At 33.4% G+C, this 20,615-nt stretch overlaps 1 protein-coding gene across 36 annotated transcripts in view; it reads right to left on the bottom strand.

Moving 5' to 3' along the window:
* Positions 1-20,615, bottom strand: part of LOC149782373 (uncharacterized) — an 86,933-nt gene that overhangs the window by 29,034 nt on the left and 37,284 nt on the right. For 33 of the 36 annotated variants that reach the window (XR_016414335.1, XR_016414336.1, XR_016414337.1 and 30 more), the window contains 6 exons: positions 17,727-17,756; positions 15,470-15,529; positions 9,467-9,526; positions 7,674-7,712; positions 5,744-5,929; positions 1,147-1,185 (listed from right to left, as the gene is read on the bottom strand). Coding sequence is in view for 7 of the 36 variants with exons in the window: in XM_089933750.1 (XP_089789876.1) it covers positions 1,147-1,185; positions 5,744-5,929; positions 7,674-7,712; positions 9,467-9,526; positions 15,470-15,529; positions 17,727-17,756 (414 nt within the window). In the remaining 29 variants the exon portion in view is untranslated. The remainder of the gene's footprint in view (positions 1-1,146; positions 1,186-5,743; positions 5,930-7,673; positions 7,713-9,466; positions 9,527-15,469; positions 15,530-17,726; positions 17,757-20,615) is intronic. The other 3 variants (XM_089933749.1, XM_089933751.1, XM_089933752.1) reach the window with 3 other exon arrangements.

Below are 20,615 nucleotides of genomic sequence, written 5' to 3'. Positions count from 1 at the left end.
ATCAACCATCATGAGAGAAAAAACTTAATTACACACTCTGTTACCCTGATGCTACAAGGTACATACCAAAGAAAAATGTGGAAAAACTCATTTGATAATGTGTTTCATGTAATCAAAATTAGTTGTAAGATTAATAGAATTTGGACAAATAGTTATCCATTCTACATGCAAGAAACTCAGTGCAAAATACATAATTCAAAATACTCAAGAATTTCGAAGGAAATATTAGATCTTTCTCAAGTAATCTGTATATTCAGTTTAAATTTCTTGAAATGGAAAATGGTTAAGAAAAAAAATGTTTACAATTTCTTAAAGTTTTAGTAACAATGTCTATATTTGATAGAAGACAAGCTGTTTATGTATAAATTTAAAAGGTTTCTTGCCAGAATGTTGTATGCAAACATGGAATTTTGAGAAGCTGAAAATAGCAAATGTGGACAGTCAACAGAAAATGAATGCCTGACCATACCATAAGGTTATTTTTGCCTGAAAACTTGGAAAGCTAGTAAGACATCACAAAGAATCATTGTATAACTTGGAAAGCTGACAAAACATCACACACAATCGCATTACACCATAAAAAACTAACAAAGCTTGAACAAAGAGTCATCTTACAGCCTGGAAGAAAAAAGATTAAACATCTTACAGCCTAGAAAGCTAACAAAACTTCAACATCTTGCAGCTTGGAAAGCTAACACAACTTCAATACAGATTCACCTTACAGCCTGAAAAGCTGATAAAACTTAAAAACAGAATCACCCTACTTCCTGGGCAGCTAACAAATCTTCAATATGGAACAATCTTACAGCCTGGAAAGCTAACACAGCTTCAACATAGAATCATATTACAAGTTTGAAAGTTAACAAAACTTTGATGTCAATGATGTTACTATTAATGGCCATGTGAAGTAATGATTTGCTGGCAAGATAATAAATTCAGTTAGACTTCATTTCCTGAATGCAAGGGCATAGATATGCTGGACTATCTTCCAGAAAAACAAGTATACTAAATCTGATTGAAAACATAAAAACGTACATTATGGATAAACACAGCCATGAATCCAATAAAGGTAAAATAAAAATGTTTAACTAAACACCATATATGGACTTGTGAGAGACAGACTGAAAACTTCTGCAAATGTCTTACCTTCAAATAAATTAGTTTGTGCACCATCTTGTGGAGGAGCTGTAAAATACAAGGGAAACAGGATCACTCTTCAAGGAAAGATCATTTACAATGGATGCAGTATCCACAATTTGATCTCTTTCAGTCAATCTAAAAGAAATATTTTTTTTTAGTAAATTAACTATCTCTTAGGCCACTTACCTAATTAGTCAATGTACAACAAGAAACCCCACTATCTTAAAAATCTAGCCATCCCAGAAAAATGAAAATGTAATCTTTCACATCTATATATCATAGAAACTGGACAAAACTGTTACCCTTCACCTTCCTTTACCATCTTTGAAGGCTGCCAATCAACCAGATATTTACCAGTGTAAGCCATGTGATACATCAAAAAGATATGGATGGAGCCTATATATGACAAATAATCTAATCTCTTGTATAAATCAAGACATACTGATCCACTGAGTAAACGGGGCATTGTAAGAGCAATTTGATAATGGCTGACCTCAGGACCTTGACAAAAACATTACTTGGCCTAAAAAAATTTGAGATCAAAATAAACACACAAGTAAATTTAATGTGACTTTGATTTTATTTATTCATAACTGAAGTGAAGCAATTTCAGCAATGAGTGAAAAAGATAAAAAGGGGCAATTTTGGGCACACTGAAATTGGAGTCAGTTCTAGAGAAGTTTCAGTCAGCTTGTGAAATTTTCTAAGTCACTAGCCCTTGGCCTGTGTCTACAAAATAATTTCTTTGAGAACTGGTAATATTCTGAGATCATTATCAATTAATGTATTACTGTAATGCCCTGAAAATCTAATCATATAATTTATTAATGTAATGCTCAGAAAATCTATCCATATCATGTATTACTGTAATGCCCTGAAAATCTATCCATATCATGTATTACTGTAATGCCCTGAAAATCTATCTATATCATGTATTAATTTAATGCCCTAAAAATCTATCCATATCATGTATTAATTTAATGCCCTGAAAATCTATTCACATCATTACTGTATTGCCTGTCCTGTATTTTCCTGTGCAATTCATTAAATGCATACTCTTTATTAAAGCCAGTAAAAGATGAAATACAAATTATGATGATCTTCTTTTCATTTTAATGGTGTGGTAATAATAGATATATATCATCGATTTCATTATTCTAGAATGAAATGTGTCCAAGAAATGTAAAAATACAACATTTTACCCAAATCTGTGATGCATAAACAATGGGCATGAATGACCTACTACTAAAATCAGGAAGCAGTGATGCCTGTCTCCTCTGTGCACTTCAATTCAAGGCCACCTAGAGGACCAAGTGTGAGCTCTGGAGAGGTACTATATTTACCATATATATCGGGACACAATAAAAAACAATTTTCCTGTCCCAGAACTAATAACGAATTTTTGATTCACCTTGGTCATATTTCCCAAGATTTAAGAAATTAAATAAATGGCATCCCCCCACCCCGTACATTGCAATTAAATAGATAAATGCTTATCTGATAATAAAAAGAAAGAAATTAATGTTGTATTATCATTTATTCCTTTTGTTAAACCATGAGAATTAAAGAATAAAATATATCCATGCACTCTGTGTATGTAGCGTAGTCTTCCATACTGTAGTGTATCGCTTATGTCTGATGACACATGACACATTGCTCATTGACATAAACATTGAGAAATAAATCATATCTGGTTGAACTCAGCAGTTTGAATATGTTATCCAACTGAAAATTGGATCCAACAAAATTGCAAACAAGAGGACAAAAATCAACCAATTGCTTGAAGACAACTGCCATTCACGCATGACATGGTGTTAGGTACAAAATAATGAAGACTGACTGATATTCAGGTCAATTATACAGACATGATTTTGGTCTTCCATAAAATGCTGAAAAATTTGTAATGGGGGTTTTGGGGTCCTCCCCAAATGGTGTCTCAAGAGTCTGCAACCTTGATCCAGGGGTCCAGGCCAAAAATGCATTTTACACTCATAAAAAACTGCTCCTGGTACAAATTATGATCATAAAATAAATGAAAATAATCATTTGGAAAACTAATAAACTTACCAAAATGTTAAACTTGAATAATTTCACACTATTTCTAGTCACATGAATTTGTTCTCCAATACTATTGATGCTGAAGGTATTTCAAGTGCATGTCAGTGTTCACATAATAATTAAGTCACAATAATTTCTCAATTTTTGCAGCAAATATATTATACTTCTCTCGTTTCAGAACAAATCTGTAAAATAAACACTGAAGTACATTAACTATATACAAATAATCCAATACATTCATCTTTTTCTCCCTTGGACACAACCTGTTGATGTGCCAGTCAAGCTCTTTTGCAGTTTTGGCAAAGATTTTGTTAGTCTTCCTCTTTGTCACTAGTGACACTTTTGGCTCAATGGGCAATTATTTCTTTACTTCTCAATGACAGCCTTTTTCCTTTCAAGGTGGTGCTTGTATTGGTGACATGCATTGTGCATCTTCTGACAGAGGGATACATCATTTCTCTAATTCAAGAAATCTTTCTTCTTATAGTAATTAACTTCACTTTTTCCAGATACCTTCTGACCTTCAATTTTTCCATATGCAGCATCTTTTGTAGGTTCTGTTCCAAACTCTTCGAACCTTGATTACCCTAATTCAGATCTTTCTTGCAGAGGTCATAAAATGCCAGTCCTCTAGCGTTTATTTTTCTTATAAACTGACCAACTAAATTTCCATCAACTTTTTGCTTCAGTCATTCCCATTTTAATGCAATTTTTAAACTTTTCATGCCATGGTCTCTCTCAACAACTCAGGTCACCATGTTTTGCAAGCATACTTCTTCTTTCCATTGCCATCAGTTTCCATTACATGAAGATTCACTGGATGAATTTAAACCTTTGACCAATCAGAATATTCTTTATGAGAGTTGTGTACTAATGTATGAAATAAATAATTTAAAAGGGTCGTTGCAAAATGGGACCAGACAGACCGTTTTATAAAAAACAGATTGAAGATGATAAAAATAGGGACTATATCAAGAAATATGTGATTCAAGTCAGGAGAAAAGCAGTATTCCACTATAAAACGGAGAAGAAACATGTCTGATTATATGACGCTATTTTGCCAAAAAAGATCATCTGAAAATACATTCACTTGAGTGCAAGTGACAATCTTTTCACAGGCATCAGTTACAAAAAGTATCATTAAAACAAGTTATTGCTGTGTACACTATTTACCAGCAGATATCAATGCCCATTTGTATTAACTGTACCTAACAAATAGAAGACTGGGTGGTGAATAATCACAACTAGCAGTGAGCAGTAATTTCATTGTTTGAAGTTACTGACAGGGCATCAAAGACAAATGTTATCTTAATAACAAAGCAAGCTGACCTTTGAAGTTGACTTTATATACTTTAAAGCCATTTGTTTTCTTTAAAGAATATCAATACAAAGATTTTTTCATTACAAAGCAAGCTAACCTCAGAAGCTAACTTTGGATACTTTGAAGCATATTTTTTTAAGAATATCAAAACAAAGGTTATTATATCACAAAAGATGATTTCACCAACAATATGGTCATTAACATGGATGAAATTCTAGTGTACTTTGATCTCATTCCTGGATGAACTGACAATAAAAAGGGGGTCAAAAGTGTGAGAATTAGCACGACTGGTGTAGATTTGTACAAATCTGTCATTAGTCCTTCCAGTTTCTGCTTCAGGTGAAAATATTTCATGGCATGAGCAAGCTAAAAATATGTACATGCATCAAAAAAATGGATTGTACATGTGCAGAAGAAGTTCTGTGTTGACAAGATGATGCTGCAGTGGATTAAAGAGTTTTATCTCAAGTATGCAGTTTTTATATTTTTTAAATAAAATTTCAATTTGAGTACATTTCCGACACGTAATTTTGAAATGATTTAAAAAGTGTCCCACAACTTATGACTCAAAAAAAACAATGTGTCACAGAACATACAGTGCACAAAAAAATTATTTTCAAAATTTTTTGATGGTGTCCCATTAAAATACAGTGTCCCAACATATACAGTAAATATGGTACTTTAGAAGGATCAAGCAGTTGAATTAATGATATCATGCCTCCTCTTACCCCATCACAGGGAGAGAGGTAGACATATCACCACAGAGACTTTCATCCTGGATAAAGTGAGTTATTTGTTCTGCATATTGAAAATAACCCAAGACCAAATGAATGTGCTTCATGTATTGGCTCACAAAGTAAGGGCAGCTGCCACCAATACTGCATCTTAGCAATACCTATGAGAACCGATCCCCATCCATTCCATAAAATCAACACAACAGCTGCAACATGCAGTTTATCAAGATGTCTGCACTTCCACCTATCCCTACCTACCAAAATATATGCACAAGTGTCACCTCCCCCAAACCCAACACAACCCTACAGGGATGGAACAAAATTCTTAACTGTTGAGCAATCTAAAGACCACTCCCAACCAATCTCTAAAGTCTGAAGTCTATATCCTTAATGCTGCTGGATGATTTGTATAACAGTACAGGCAAACCCATTCAAACAGGCAAAATCACATATCCCCAATGACATTCCATCAACAAAAATTATTACTCACTATTCACTGCACCAATGTGATGCACCTCCTCTTCAATGAGATTCTCACTTCTGATGACTACTTTAACATGGGTCTGATCTCTTCCTGATTCAAGAGACAGTTCCTGCTGGTTAGCCATACTGTTGTGGCTGTCATATAAACTGCTGCCCAGTGTAGACCAATCAACAGATGAATTCATCTGGAGATCTGAAAATAAAATTGGAATGATTTACATAATATGATAAATAATAAACCTTGACTCTTGGCATTACAGTAAAGTCTGTCTTGAGGCATGACCAATGATTCTGTCAAAACATAGTCATCTCTCAAAAATAACAGTCTCTTGTAAGATGCCAATAATGTATTCCTTCAGTTCTGTGACCTATATCTGAAGTTGGACATACAATTTTTATTTCTTTGCATACCTTTACCACTCCTTATTTCATCTTAAGTTTATTTGCATTGTTCATTTTTTAATATCACCAAAGTATCAACCATCATGAAAATAAACTTAATTCTCCACTCTGTTACCTGATGCTACAATGAACATATCAATCAAAAATGTGGAAAAACTCATTTGATAATGTGTTTCATGTAATCAAAATTAGTTGTAAGGTTTATAGAATTTGGACAAATAACTATCTGTTCTACATGCAAGAAACTCAGTGCGACATACATAATTCAAAATACTCAAAAATTTCCAAGGAAATACTAGGTCTTTCTGAAGTAATCTGTATATTCAGTTTAAATTTCTTGAAATGGAAAATGGTTAAGAAAAAAATGTTTACAATTTCTTAAAGTTTTAGTAACAATGTCTACATTTGATGGAAGACCAGCTGTATATGTATAAACATAAAAGGTTTCTTGCCAGAATGCAGTATGCAAAAAATTTCAGTGAAATCGGAACATGGAATTTTGAGAAGTTGAAAATAGCAAATGTTGACAGTCAACAGAAAATGGATGCCTGACCATAAGGTTCTTTTTGCCTTAAAAATTGGAAAGCTAACAAGACATCATGCAGAATCATTTTATAACTTGGAAAACTAACAAAACATCACACAATCACCTTACACCATGTAAAACTAACAAAGCTCCAACAAAGAGTCATTTTACAGCCTGGAAGAAAAAAGATTAAACATCGTACAGCCTGGAAAGCTAAAAGAACTTCAACATCTTTCAGCTTCGAAAGCTAACAAAACATCAACAGAGTATCATCTTAGAGCCTGAAAAGCTAACACAACTTAAACACAGTCACACTACAGCCTGGACAGCTAACACTACCTTAACACATAATCACCTTACAGCCTGAAAAGCGGACAAAACTTAAACACAGAGTCATACTACATCCTGGGCAGCTAACACTACCTTAACAGAGAATCACCTTACAGCCTGAAAAGTTAACAAAACTTAAACACATACTCACACTACATCCTTGGCAGCGGACATTACATTAACACAGAATAACCTTACAGCCTGAAAAGCTGACAAAACTTAAACACAGAGTCACACTACATCCTGGGCAGCTAACACTACCTTAACACATAATCACCTTACAGCCTGAAAAGTTAACAAAACTTAAACACATACTCACACTACATCCTTGGCAGTGGACATTACATTAACACAGAATAACCTTACAGCCTGAAAAGCTGACAAAACTTAAACACATAATCACACTACAGCCTGGACAGCTAACAAATCTTCAATATAGAATAATCTTACAGCCCAGAAAGCTAACACAGCTTCAACATAGAATCATACTACAACCTGAAAAGCTAAGAAAACTTGAAAAGGAATCGTCACTTTGATGTCAATGATGTTGCTATTAATGGCCACGTGAAAGTAATGTCATACATATGATATGCTGGCAAGATAATAAATGAAAACATTTGACCAAACACAATACATGGACTTGTGAGAGACAGACTGAAAACTTATGCAAAAGTCTTACCTTCAAATAAATTAGTGTGTACACCATCTTGTGGAGGAGCTGTAATATACAAGGGAAACAGGATCACTCTTCAAGGAAAGATCATTTATCATGGATGCATTATCCATAATTTGATCTCTTTCAGTCAAGCTAAAAGAAATATTTTTTTAGTAAATTAACAATCTCTTATGCCACTTATCTAATCAGTCAATGTACAAGAAACCCCACTATCATAAAAATTGAGCTATCCCATAAAAATGAAAATGTAATCTTTCACACCTGTATACCATTCACTTATTTTAACTGAGCTGCATGAGGATTAGAGAACATTCTCCAGTCAACCTCAAGCCTATGTTGGCAAGACATGACAACAGGAGGGATAGGACGTTTCCTCAAAGCAAGCACCTGTACTGTCATTTCCTGTATAAGTGAGACTTTAACATCCTCTGCATCTGGTATCTCCAAAGTGCACTAATCCTCCAATTTAAGTTGACAGGATGTAAGTGTTGCTGTAGGCATGGTTCATTGGGGGTGGGGAATTAAGGCATCCCTGACTACACCAGTCTCGCTTCATACAGTGTGTGTGTGTGTGTGTTTGTGTGACATGGATTTTTAACGTAGCTTTAACAATTTTGCAGGCATATCACTAAGATATCTGCAATGTGGCAGTTTATAGTGATGTCTAGCACTGAGGCATCATGCCTCAGACATTTAGCATGAGGTCCCACCCAGTCACATTATCCTGTTACCAGGCCATCCAGCCCTATCAATAACCCATTAATGCCGAACATCTAGAAAGGTAGCTGTTTTCAATGACACTGCTATGACTTGGCCAGAGTTTGAACCTGCAACCTCTTCCATCAGAGGCAGACTCTCTAACCACTGGGTAACGAGAGCGGTCCCGCTACATATAGATCAGGAGAAATGAAATTCAGTGACCTTTCAATGACTGGTTTTATAGGACTATTCTCTGTATCAAGTGTTCTACTACCAGTTAGTAATTTAGATAAAAGAAACAAATTACAAAACAAAAAGGAATAATAAATATAATGAAAATACAATCATTGTAACTGGACTCTAATAATAAAAACTGCATTTTAGCTGCTATACTTACTCCTACAGATGCAACTCAGTGCTTGCACTTGTTGTTTCTTATTGGACTGAGATTATGATATGGCAGACATTTTTTCTTTCTCTTATTGGTAAAAAACAGTCACATACTGTGCTCTAAGCAATTCAACTCACCCGAGCTTACAAAAATAGATGAATATTACATGTTTGAGCCGAATGCAGACCTGTAATGGTGTTCACATGATGTTATAAACAAAACAGGAATTTATCATTTTTCCCACTAAATTAAATTATGTCTCTTGCAAATTTAATGCATTCCAATATGTATTAGGGTTTCATTGTGCATACCATCCAGATGATCTAGCATAAAAATCAAGTGAAAATGTATCATTCTTACAGTCTAACAAAAATGTATCATTCTTACTGTCTGACAAAAATGTATCATTCTTACTGTCTGACAAAAAGTATCATTCTTACAGTCTAACAAAAATGTATCATTCTTACTGTCTGACAAAAAGTATCATTCTTACAGTCTAACAAAAATGTATCATTCTTACTGTCTGATAAAGTATCACTCTTACCGTCTGACAAAAATGCATCATTCTTACTGTCTGACAAAAAAGTATCATTCTTACAGTCTAACAAAAATGTATCATTCTTACAGTCTAACAAAAATGTATCATTCTTACAGTCTAACAAAAATGTATCATTCTTACTGTCTGACAAAAATGTATCATTCTTACTGTCTAATTGAAATGGCTGTGCCACTAATTCCTGTCCAGCAGGTTCATCTTGATCAATCACTACAAAATAAAAAGACTGAAAAGTTATTTAAAGAAATGATTTGCAATTCATTACTTAACAAGTGATGTTACTCTTTGTGTTTGTAGATAAACTGTGTTATAAATTTCTTAATATAAGTACAGCCTCAAAAGCTGGAGCCTCAAAAGGTGAATATAACAGGTCTGGACTTAAACCAGACCTCTCATGCCATTCACATTATCTTACAAACATTAAACTGACACTTTGCAGTCATTACCGGACATTATTATCCTCAGTCATGTGAAAATAATGTTGATATAAGTTTCTAATGATTCACCATATATATATAATTTAATGTGATGTGTGATGTGATTTGAATTTTTGACGTAGCTTTAACAATTTTTCAGTCATATCGCTACGATGTCTGCAATGTGGCAGTTTATAGTGATGTCTAGCACTTGGGCATCATGCCGCAGACATGTAGCATGATGTCCCACCCAGTCACATTATCCTGACACCGGGCCGACCAGTCCTAACACTAACCTCTTAATGCTGAGCGCCAAGCGAGGCAGCTGTTAGTACCGTTTTTGTAAGTCTTTGGCATGACTCAGCCGGGGATCGAACCCATGACCTCCCGCATCCGAGGTGGACACTCTAACCACTAGGCCATCAGAGCGGTATATATAATATAAAATATTCCAGCTATATTATTATCTGAATATGAACAGATTCTCTGGAAGGAGTAGGATTTGAAGCTTCTAATTGCCATTGTTCTATTTAGAATATAGTATGCATCATGTATCACCTGACAGTAATGACAAGCCTTTTATATCTGTCAATTTATTGTTCTCCATCTCTCTATCCATTTATCACTCATTTCATCTGTTCATTCGTAAATGTTAAATAATTGGAGGAGAAAGAACTAAATCATTTTTTAACTTGAGTTGTTTATCTTTGCCTGTTGTCTACAGATCAATACTTCAAATTCCAAAAGTAGAGCATGGAACCAGTGGTAATTTGTGGCACATTTTTGCATGTTCCTCAAGGCAGGTCTGTAAAAATATTTAGTACCATCAACTGACTTAGTTTTGAGAAATTCAAGCCTCATTGTTAGAATTGCTTGTCATTGTGTTTGATAATTCCACTGTTAATGCTAATTTTCAGCTGTTTGCTGTGCTGCTTTGATGTCTGCAAGTTTGACATAGTTTGCTAATTCTTCCTAAAATGAGGCCATGGCATCCGTACTTAAAAGTTTGGTGCATTCATTCAAGCGATAGTTGTAACAGTACAGCAAATGAGAATGCAGTATAAAATATCTCAACACAAAATAATAACACTTTTGGTAACACATTTATAATTTCAATGGTTCTGTCATTTTTTTCTCAGACAACATGCACCATATGATCGATTTACAGTGAAATTTTCATGATCTCTTTGCATGGACTATTTGCTGTCTATTAAATGACTTTTTGCCACTCTGTCAAATACAATCAAAAGCAATGCAGCCCATATTTAAGTTTTCATGTTTCATCTATGGAGATGGCATTGTAGAAAAATATCTTAGATATGTGGCCTGTGATTGTGTTTAGCAGTGACCTTGCCAAAGCACCAATTTCGTAATGCTTTCTAGCTTTCATAGAGTCACAAGTTCATACAAATATTTATAATAAACATTACAATACAGCTTAAAAGCCGTGGTATAATGGGCAATTGTGATGGGATGTGGATTACAATTCTGACATAAGTTCAATCCCATAGTATTCAATGTGTTGTCAACACCATTCAAAGCATTTATTGCATGCTTGTATTTTTTTAACATCATTGCTAATGGATCATATCTGTGTAACAGAAGCCACTCCAAACATAATATTTAATAGGACACATCCTAAGAGACAGTCCTACAAACATTGGCTAGTCATTCTGAAGATGTTGTTAAAATTAGGTTACCATTTTGTTGCTATGGAAGCAATGCCATTGCTAGGGAGATAACCCAAATATAATTTTGATTGAGCAAATCCTAATAAGCATTTATACAAATATTTCACTGACATTTGCTCAGACACTGTAGTAATGAAGCAAAAGTTAAATTTCCCACTCAATTAAAAAGGCAGCCATGCCTCCATTATGAAAACCACTCAAGAAAAATTGGCTAGAACATGTCCTAATACACATTCCTGCAAAGTTTGGTTCAAACTAGCTCAGATGTTATGAAAAAGATGAAATTTCCACCAAAGTGGGACAGAATCATGTTGTTTCAAACTTTCCTTTCCTACCGTGATAACTCATTTCTGACAACTCAAGAAACGACCTGTAACACAGGGTCAGGCATGAACCCACCTGTAATTCGGGTCAAGGGTGGATCCTGTTTTTTTTATAAAAATTACCCCTTAAACTGGAAAATATTTGGTGAACGTGAACAAAATTATGAGGAGAATTGAAACTTTTTATATCACTCATTTTATTATTGAAAAAGGTAGAGGTACCCAGAAATTTTAATCAACATCATGAAATTCGCACCTTTCAATAATAAGTCAAATATTTTGCTAAATTTTCTTTTGAAATAACATTCTAAGCATACCGTAAATATCAATGACCAATGACATTTTAATCAATGAAAATGTCATTGATGTCTTCTACAGACAGCTCTTGAATATATAAATACCAAAAAAATAAGTTTTGCCAAGTGAAATTCATATCTTAATTCTTTTAGTTCATTTAAATGCAATGTACTCTCTTGCATGTGAAAAATGTAATCTATTATAACAGCTATGTACACAACTGTTTCTATGAGAACTTAACTAACTGACCGCTGTGCTTTGATAGCTAACTTTTGGAAGTATCTGTTGTAGTGTTGCACTGAATTAAAATCAAACCTGCTTTGTATTATTGTATTATGGTAATTACATCTTTTTGTACAAAATCAATCATGTTAAAAACTAACTGAATAAGAAGTTTGTTCTTTCAGCATTGAATACGCCTTCTGCTCAGATTGAGGTAATCACACTGAGATCTAATGTGCAATAGCAAGACAATAAGGACATAAATGCCCAGGATCAGATCTTTTATATGTTGAACATTTCAAATTTTCAGATACTCAACTTAATTTCCTTTAGATGATTATATTTAATTGTATGCTTGTACATAACTTTGTTCCAAATGATTTACAAACGTTAGAATTATATTGCTACTAAAAAACAAAACTGGCAACCTGGTGAATAATAAAAATAACTATATACTTATAACTCTTTGAATGCATCATACTACAAAGATGTGAAGTCACAATCTCTGATAATGAGCTTGGTTTCAAAATGCAACATTCAACAGATGTATGCTTCTATGTCTTTTGGGAAACTCTCAGCTATTATGTAGAACATGGCAGCCAAGTGTTTTCTTGCTTTTTTGATACTAGTAAGGCATTTGAAAGGGTCAATCATTGGATACTCTTTAAAAAGTTGCTTAATATTCAAATACCATTGATGGTTTAGTTAACTGGTATGGCAAACAGATGTACTATGTGTGCTGGGGAAGTGTAATATCCAGCTCTTTCCATGTAACTGATGCGGTGAGGCAGGGAGGTGGTCTTTCCCCTTTGTTATTTAGTAGAAACATAGATGAGTTAAATCATAAAGTGGGTCAGTATCATGTGGGGTTACGTCTGCCACCAAATATGTCATTTCTTAACACTTTTAGTTGTGCTGATGATATGTCATTGAGGATTCCTTCTATTGCAGTTTTAAGGAAATTATTAAAGATATTTGAACAATACACATTAGAGAATGATAACATCTATAATATAAAGAAATTAGTATGCATGGTCTTTCAGTCAACTTCTTTCGAATTACCATCTCCTCACCCTTGACATCATAATGACCATGCTCTTGCATATGTCAACAGTTATACATATTTGGGTCATATTCAAAAGTCAAATTGGTCAGATAATAAGATATGAGACATTAGGGATTTTTGTGTACTCGAAAAACATGCTTCGAAGCAAATTTAAGATTTGTTTATTGAATATTGTTTAATGTATTGTGCACCTCTGTCAACAAACTTTAGTGAATGTATGGAAAGAAAACTACGCATTGGTTATAATAACAGTCATCATTTTCTATTAGGCCTTCCAAGATGGAACAGTGCTTCCAACATGTTTGTAAATTATAATGTATTCAGTTTTGATGAAATAATGAGAAAAAATGTATTTTCAGTTCCAACAAGAATATCTATCAGTAAGAACTGTATATTGACATCTTTGTATAACTATGACATTCATATAAATTCTTGTATTATTAGTAGATAGAACAAATTAGTCTTTGAATGTGCTACTTAATTTCATTCCTAACAATGCAGGGCACAGTCCATTGTTGTAGATATGTCTGTATACTTATTTATAAGACATGTGTGTATATATATATATATATATATATATATATATATATATATATATATATATATATATATATATATGATCTTTTATATTTACAATACTTTTGCTTTATATCTGTATTTTAATTTAGATGTACGGACAATGTAGTCTGAAAAAAAGAATTCTTATCTTAAATCACATAAAGGGGTGGACGAAAATAGAAAGTTGAAAGGCATGTAAATCCTACCTCTGTAATGGTTGTGTATCAGGTCAACTCATTTCAGTTGATCAATATATTGTTGTAAATATTATCATTAGAGTAATATAATTAAACTACCTTAACTTTGCCTACTCATTCACAAATGTGATCAAATATATCAAAACAACCAAGTAAAATGGGTACTTGGTGACATAAAAACTTTGTTCCAAAGATACAGTACACTGTGGAGAAGCAAGTTCAGAGTTTGTAGTTAACTTAAAATTACTGCACTGGCACTCAAAAAGATTTCCTCAGTGAAATTTCACTATTACTTGAAATGAAATCATACCATCAATATTTTACTAACAAAACAATTTTTAACAAATTGTTGTTTCATGAAATAAATGTCCTTAGTTATTGAGAAAAGGAATCATCTTGGTTGTGAATCAAGAATAAAACCCAGTGAAATCTGATGGTATAATGCTAATGATCCTTCAGGGGTTGTGTATCTTAAAAATAGAGGTAATTTATACTGAATGTGAACAAAGTAATCATTAGCTCTTTATTTACAGCGATTTCCAACACGATTATAAAATGATTATTCAGCTATTAAACATCCTCATTATCCTCCCCTACCTCCGAGTATTCTCTATGTCTAGTAGAGGGGATGGTGTTACTTCTCTTATATTGTGGTTTATGATTTTGGATTTTGTTGTATGCGAGTTATGCAAATAGCACACAAATGATGCAGGGACAAAATATTCAAATAAACATGCTCTTTTTCAACTTCATTTAGTCTCATTAAAAAATTTCATTAATGACTCAATTGAAACTTTTTAGTGAGTTGTATGACGCCATAATGTAACTTGCAAATTGTTACATGACATCATGTAAAGTGTTTTTCTATGACATAAAATTTAAAATGTTATAAAAACATCATAATATAAGGTGTTGTAAGATATCATAATGTAAAATGCTGTATTCCATCATAATGTAAAATATAAGACATGATAATGAAAAGTGTTAATGACATATTTTAAACTGTTGTATAATGTCATAATGTAAAATGTTGTATTACATCAGAATGATATGAAGTTTATTATTTATTGACAGTATACCTGCCGAATGATGGTGTAGACAGGACAATACTAAGTAATATATGAATTTTATAATAAGGACATACAATACTGTAAATTATATAATATAAACAAGTCAGTATATATAGTGTGATTGTTTACAAAGCAAGGGAAACAAGTCAACATGTCTGCAATGAAATAAATGTGTAGCTAACTTCCTGACTGTCCTTACTTTGGGAGAATTCATTATTCTTATATTGGGAGAATTCATTATTCTTCCTTTGGGAGAATTCATTACATTTACTTTGGACAAATTCATTATTTACATAAGAGGAATTATTCTTACCTTGCCTTTGTAAAGATTGGGCTTCATCTTCGTCTTCTGATGAATTCCGATAAAAAGCTGCTGAAATATAGGTAAAAAAATAATTTAACTATCTTATAGGTGGATTTAAGTGCAAACCTCAGAGACCTGGATCTGCCATCCCATCATGCACCTGTAGACCTGAGTCTTTGTGGTGTGTGAGCACCACCTTTTATTCTTATAAGTTTATGTTGTTATTGAAAATTTCACTCATTCAGAGTAGGGATCATCTTATAATGCATGACATTGAAAAAAGATAAATCTAAGGTAATATGGGAAATTCTAAGATCCATGCAGTACATGTACATGCAAATACTGTGAATTAAAACATATCAACATTTTCATGATACTAACTACTGGCATTTCCATCCAGAAATGCATTAATGATATGCATTTTTTAAAATCCATTTTATGTCATTAAAATATACTTATATCTACAGTTATTTGGATTTTAATAATATCAAAATTTTACTAGCAAATTAAATATTACTCATCACAAAGTTAAGTGTCTGTTAATATGGTTTTACCATAAGTGTTTACTGTAAGTATACCGCTTCCATTTGCATGCAGGTCTGAACAAAGTTTATTTGTATTATACTTTGTGTTTTGCTGTATAGATACTGTGTTCGATGCTGTACAAGTTTTGTTGTTAGTTGTTTTTCCATTTCCATATGCCAGATCAAATTCCAAAGTAATATTTCCCAAAGTTATCTGTCAATGGATATGGCTGGTAAAACACTGGCTTGTAAAGGCAGCATTCGCTTCATTTTCAAGCTGACAGTACAATGTACTTTTGATTGAGCCATGAATATGAAACTTGTTCAGTACCAATAACAGTCTTAAAACCCCTTGTGCATATTTGACATAAATCCCTTATACTGTCAAGACAGCACCTTCATTTTGTTTTCCCATGTGATGTCTATTTGATCAAAGTGCAAACTGCATACATCTTCAATGCCAAGTAATACAGGGTGGTTATCTGAGCTTCCTGTGATCTTTCATAACAAATGACACATGCTTGGTTGGACTCTTGAATGAATTTCATAGACTGTATGAACAAAGTGTCACTTACTGAGGCCATGCTCAGTCTCCACATCACATGATAGTAAAGAGAAGGAAAAAGAGCCAGATGATATTTGGTTACTCCAGTGATGATGAATTTTTGGGTTTTAAAACTGATACTGTGAATAAAAAAAATGTGTCTTTACTTTCATTCTTTATGTGTAAATCATATGGAACTAACATATAACAGATACTGTGAATTGGGTAAGGTTGGGCTACTGCTTTTATACTAGTATGCGGCCTATAATATAATCCATGGATTCATCATAAAATGGCTTTAAAATGTCAAGCTTTGTCAAATTATTTGTGACATTCAATTCAATAAATATAATTTTGTGTTATATTAGTTTTGTCTTTAAGTTTCCTATCTATGCATCTATCCTCCAGTGTGGCTGGTTTTTCCAAAGTGGAACTCTGACTCACTGACAACAAGACAGATCTAACTTGAAATCTAAACCATTATTTATAGCAGGATCAAAGAGAAATTGGCTTTGTGCAGTCCTAAAATGGGGGAGTCAACAAACGGTCAAGTATCTAATTGAGTGTAAATCAATATAAGACTTGGTTGTTGTTGTAGCAATTATAATTAGATTGATACAGAAATGACCTGGTATTGCTTTAGCAATTATCATTAGATTGATACAGAAATGACCTGGTATTGCTTTAGCCATTATCATTAGATTGATACAGTAATGACCTGGGATTGCTTTAGCAATTATCATTAGATTGATACAGTAATGACCTGGTATTGCTTTAGCAATTATCATTAGATTGATACAGAAATGACCTGGTATTGCTTTAGCAATTACCATTAGATTGATACAGAAATGACCTGGTATTGCTTTAGCAATTATCATTAGATTGATACAGAAATGACCTGGTATTGCTTATGCAATTAAGGCAACAGATACATAATATGAGAAATCAATTAAAGTGATCCCTTTTGAGAAAAGTTTGGAATAATGCATATTAAAAAAAATTGAAAATTCTTAGATAAAGAAAAACTTAAAGGTCTACTGGATTTGATATCATGGCCCATATGATCTTTTCATCTGAAACTACCATCTGATTGTGCATTATGGTTAGAATTCTAAAGAAGGTGACGCGTTTTGTATTCTGGAACCTTCATAGAGGATTGTAAAAAGATCATTATGTTATCAAAATGAAATGAACTTACGTTTAACTGTCTGAACAGGCTTTGGTTGAACTGAAAAGGAAACAACAATTGATACCAAATTTATATTACTATTTCAATAAGAGACCCAAGTGGCCCCAATATCACTCACCTGGCTGGCATTTTTCAAACAGTCAGATGCATAAGCAGCATCAAAAAAAGATATCTAACATTTGCCAAATAGCTTAACTTAAATGTGGCTGGTTAAGAAATCTGGTTTTAATAGGATTCATACTACCCATTATGCCATCTTCTTTAGTGGATTGTACATATGGTGTTTAAAAAGCTTGCACTGACACAAAAAAACCAACAACTTAATTTGTGCATTTCATAAGAGTCAACGAAAATGAGAGAAAGAGAGGAAGAGAGAGACAGAGAGAGAATAATATTTGTAAAGCATATGGTATGAGAGAAACAGTGTGAGAGAGTGCAATAGTTGTAAAGCATATGGTGTCACAGAGGGAAAGTACAATAGTTGTAAAGCAAATGGTGAGACAGAAAGAGAGAGTACAAAAGTTGTAAAGCAAATGATAAGGCAGACAGAGAGAGAGAGAATGCAATAGTTGTAAAGCATATGGTGAGACAGACACACAGTGAGAGTACAACAGTTGTAAGGCATATGGTGTGAGAGACAGATGGTGAGATAGTACAATATATTTAAACCCAAAAGTGTGTGAGACAGACAATGAGGCAGTAAAATAGTTGTAAAGCCTAAGGTGTGTGAGACAGACAGTGAGACGGTACAATAGTTGTAAAGCTAAAGGTGTGTGAGACACATAGTGAGACAGTACAATAGATTTAAGGCCTATGCTGTGTGAGACAGACAGTGAGACAGTACAATAGTTGTAAAGCATATGGTGTAACCAACCTAAGTAAGTAATTCCTCATCATTAATTTCAATTTCACAGCTTATAATTGTTGACATAATTTAGCACTACTTTATAAAAACATTATTTAAAAACCCACCATCATATACATATGGCTTACCATATTGTCAGCCAAACATCAAGCTATCAACCTACAGTCTCTGTATCTCCCAGCAAATTACTCCATTCCTTCGTTACCAATAATTAATCATTGTGGAGATCTTGGGACATGTTTGGGTAAGCAAGCCTTGACATGTGAATAATAACAGGAACATTTTCATCCTTACAAAAAGATGTAAACATCATACTCAGGCTGAGAACTCACACTAAATCCAAAGAAAGAATGGAAAACAAAAATTGCATAATATAATGAATGTGATACACCAAGCTTGTTGTACTTACATTAACCAAGGACTGATGAGTAGAAGCTGTAAAGGCCATAAGATTAGTATATTCCAGACATGAAGTTAATTTGTTAAGGAAATATAAATAAAGAAACAAAACTTGACCAAAATGTCTTTCCATTAATTGTATTGAGCAGGATCAAGGACAGAAGAGGTACAGCAGAAGAGGGGTGTCATGTTTGCTCAGTGCCAGTTTGTAAGTCGTGTATCAACTAAGGTATTAGTACAAGCCATGGTTGCTGTCTAAACATTGCCGCAGGTCAGCGTTAATCTCTTATGCAAGGTTACCATGACAAGAGAGAAGATCCGGCATCTTGAATAGGCACAGGCGTTAGATCAAGTGACTTCCCGCCTAGGCATTACAGCTTTGTCCTAGATCAGAGGAACCACGATGGAATGGGGCATGTTCTAAATCAGTCCCCACCTGGACAGACAGCAAGAAGGACATTGTCCACTAAATTTAATAGGATCGAATCAAAGTGATATCCAATTGGAATTGAAACAGGTTGTGATAACAATTTCAATCTGAATTATAACTTCTAACTAGCAAGTGAAAATTTAGTTCTCCTAGGAAGATTGCTGAGCAAATATGATTTCTCCGAGAAAGTCATTTGTAAGTTGGCGAGAAAACTTAGAAAAAGATTCTAAGGAAAGATGAAGCTTCAAAAAGGTCAGTAAGTTATTTGCTCAATTTGTGTAGAATATTACAGTATTGTAATTGTAATTATGTGTAATATGTATGCATAATTAATAGGATCGTTCAGTATGCAGAATTACCTTTGTAGTGTTGAATTTACATGCGTATTTGAGAAATGAGTTTGAGTATTATGTAGTGAATTATGTAGATTGTTAGCTTGTGGTAGCAACCCCAGTCTAACATGGACAAGATGACAGTTTACCTGGAAATCTGATGAAACTGTTGACCAAGTGTAGAATTTTCATTGCAGCATTAATACATGTCATCTGATGGCAACACACTGTACTATATGTTGTAAAAGCTAATAAAATTATCTATAATGGGCACGTTTTTTTAAATATATTTGACTCTATTATTACATTATAATCACTGAAAGTAACAGATTTCACGCATCATTGAAAATAAGCACAGATCATGCCATGGTCATGTGACACCTCTCTTCTTTGTTACAAAATGAGGGTTATTAAAAGTTAATGAATATTCATAAAATTTTCAATCCAATGAGAGGAGATGAAAACATTTCGATCAGTGGTTGTACCACGTTCCTGTGATATTCCTACACAAATACATAATGCCTCAAACTTTATGCAGCTTTGGTCAAAAGTTTGGCAATTTAAATAAATGCATCGTATATCATCAAAATTGGCAAGCTTTATTTTGCTACCAAATTTATATATCAGACATGTTTATAAACCAACTGCAACCAACTGCGATGAACACTGAATTTGTAAAACATTTTAATCTCCCCGTGTCGACATTCTCTGCCATATTTGAATTTTCTAACAGCTGATAATGATGTTAACTTTCCACAACTGATCTTCCAAAACTAAACTTATTATTAATTTTGTACAAATTGGTGTGCCAGAAGAACATGCTAAAATGATTTTTTAAATAGTTTTTATCATATTAACGCTCGTTGTATGGT

The sequence above is a fragment of the Sinohyriopsis cumingii genome, chromosome 15 (genome assembly GCF_028554795.1).
Source record: "Sinohyriopsis cumingii isolate HCF-2022 chromosome 15, ASM2855479v2, whole genome shotgun sequence".
Lineage (NCBI taxonomy): Eukaryota > Metazoa > Mollusca > Bivalvia > Unionida > Unionidae > Sinohyriopsis > Sinohyriopsis cumingii.
This window is presented reverse-complemented; position numbering and strand designations above follow the sequence as displayed.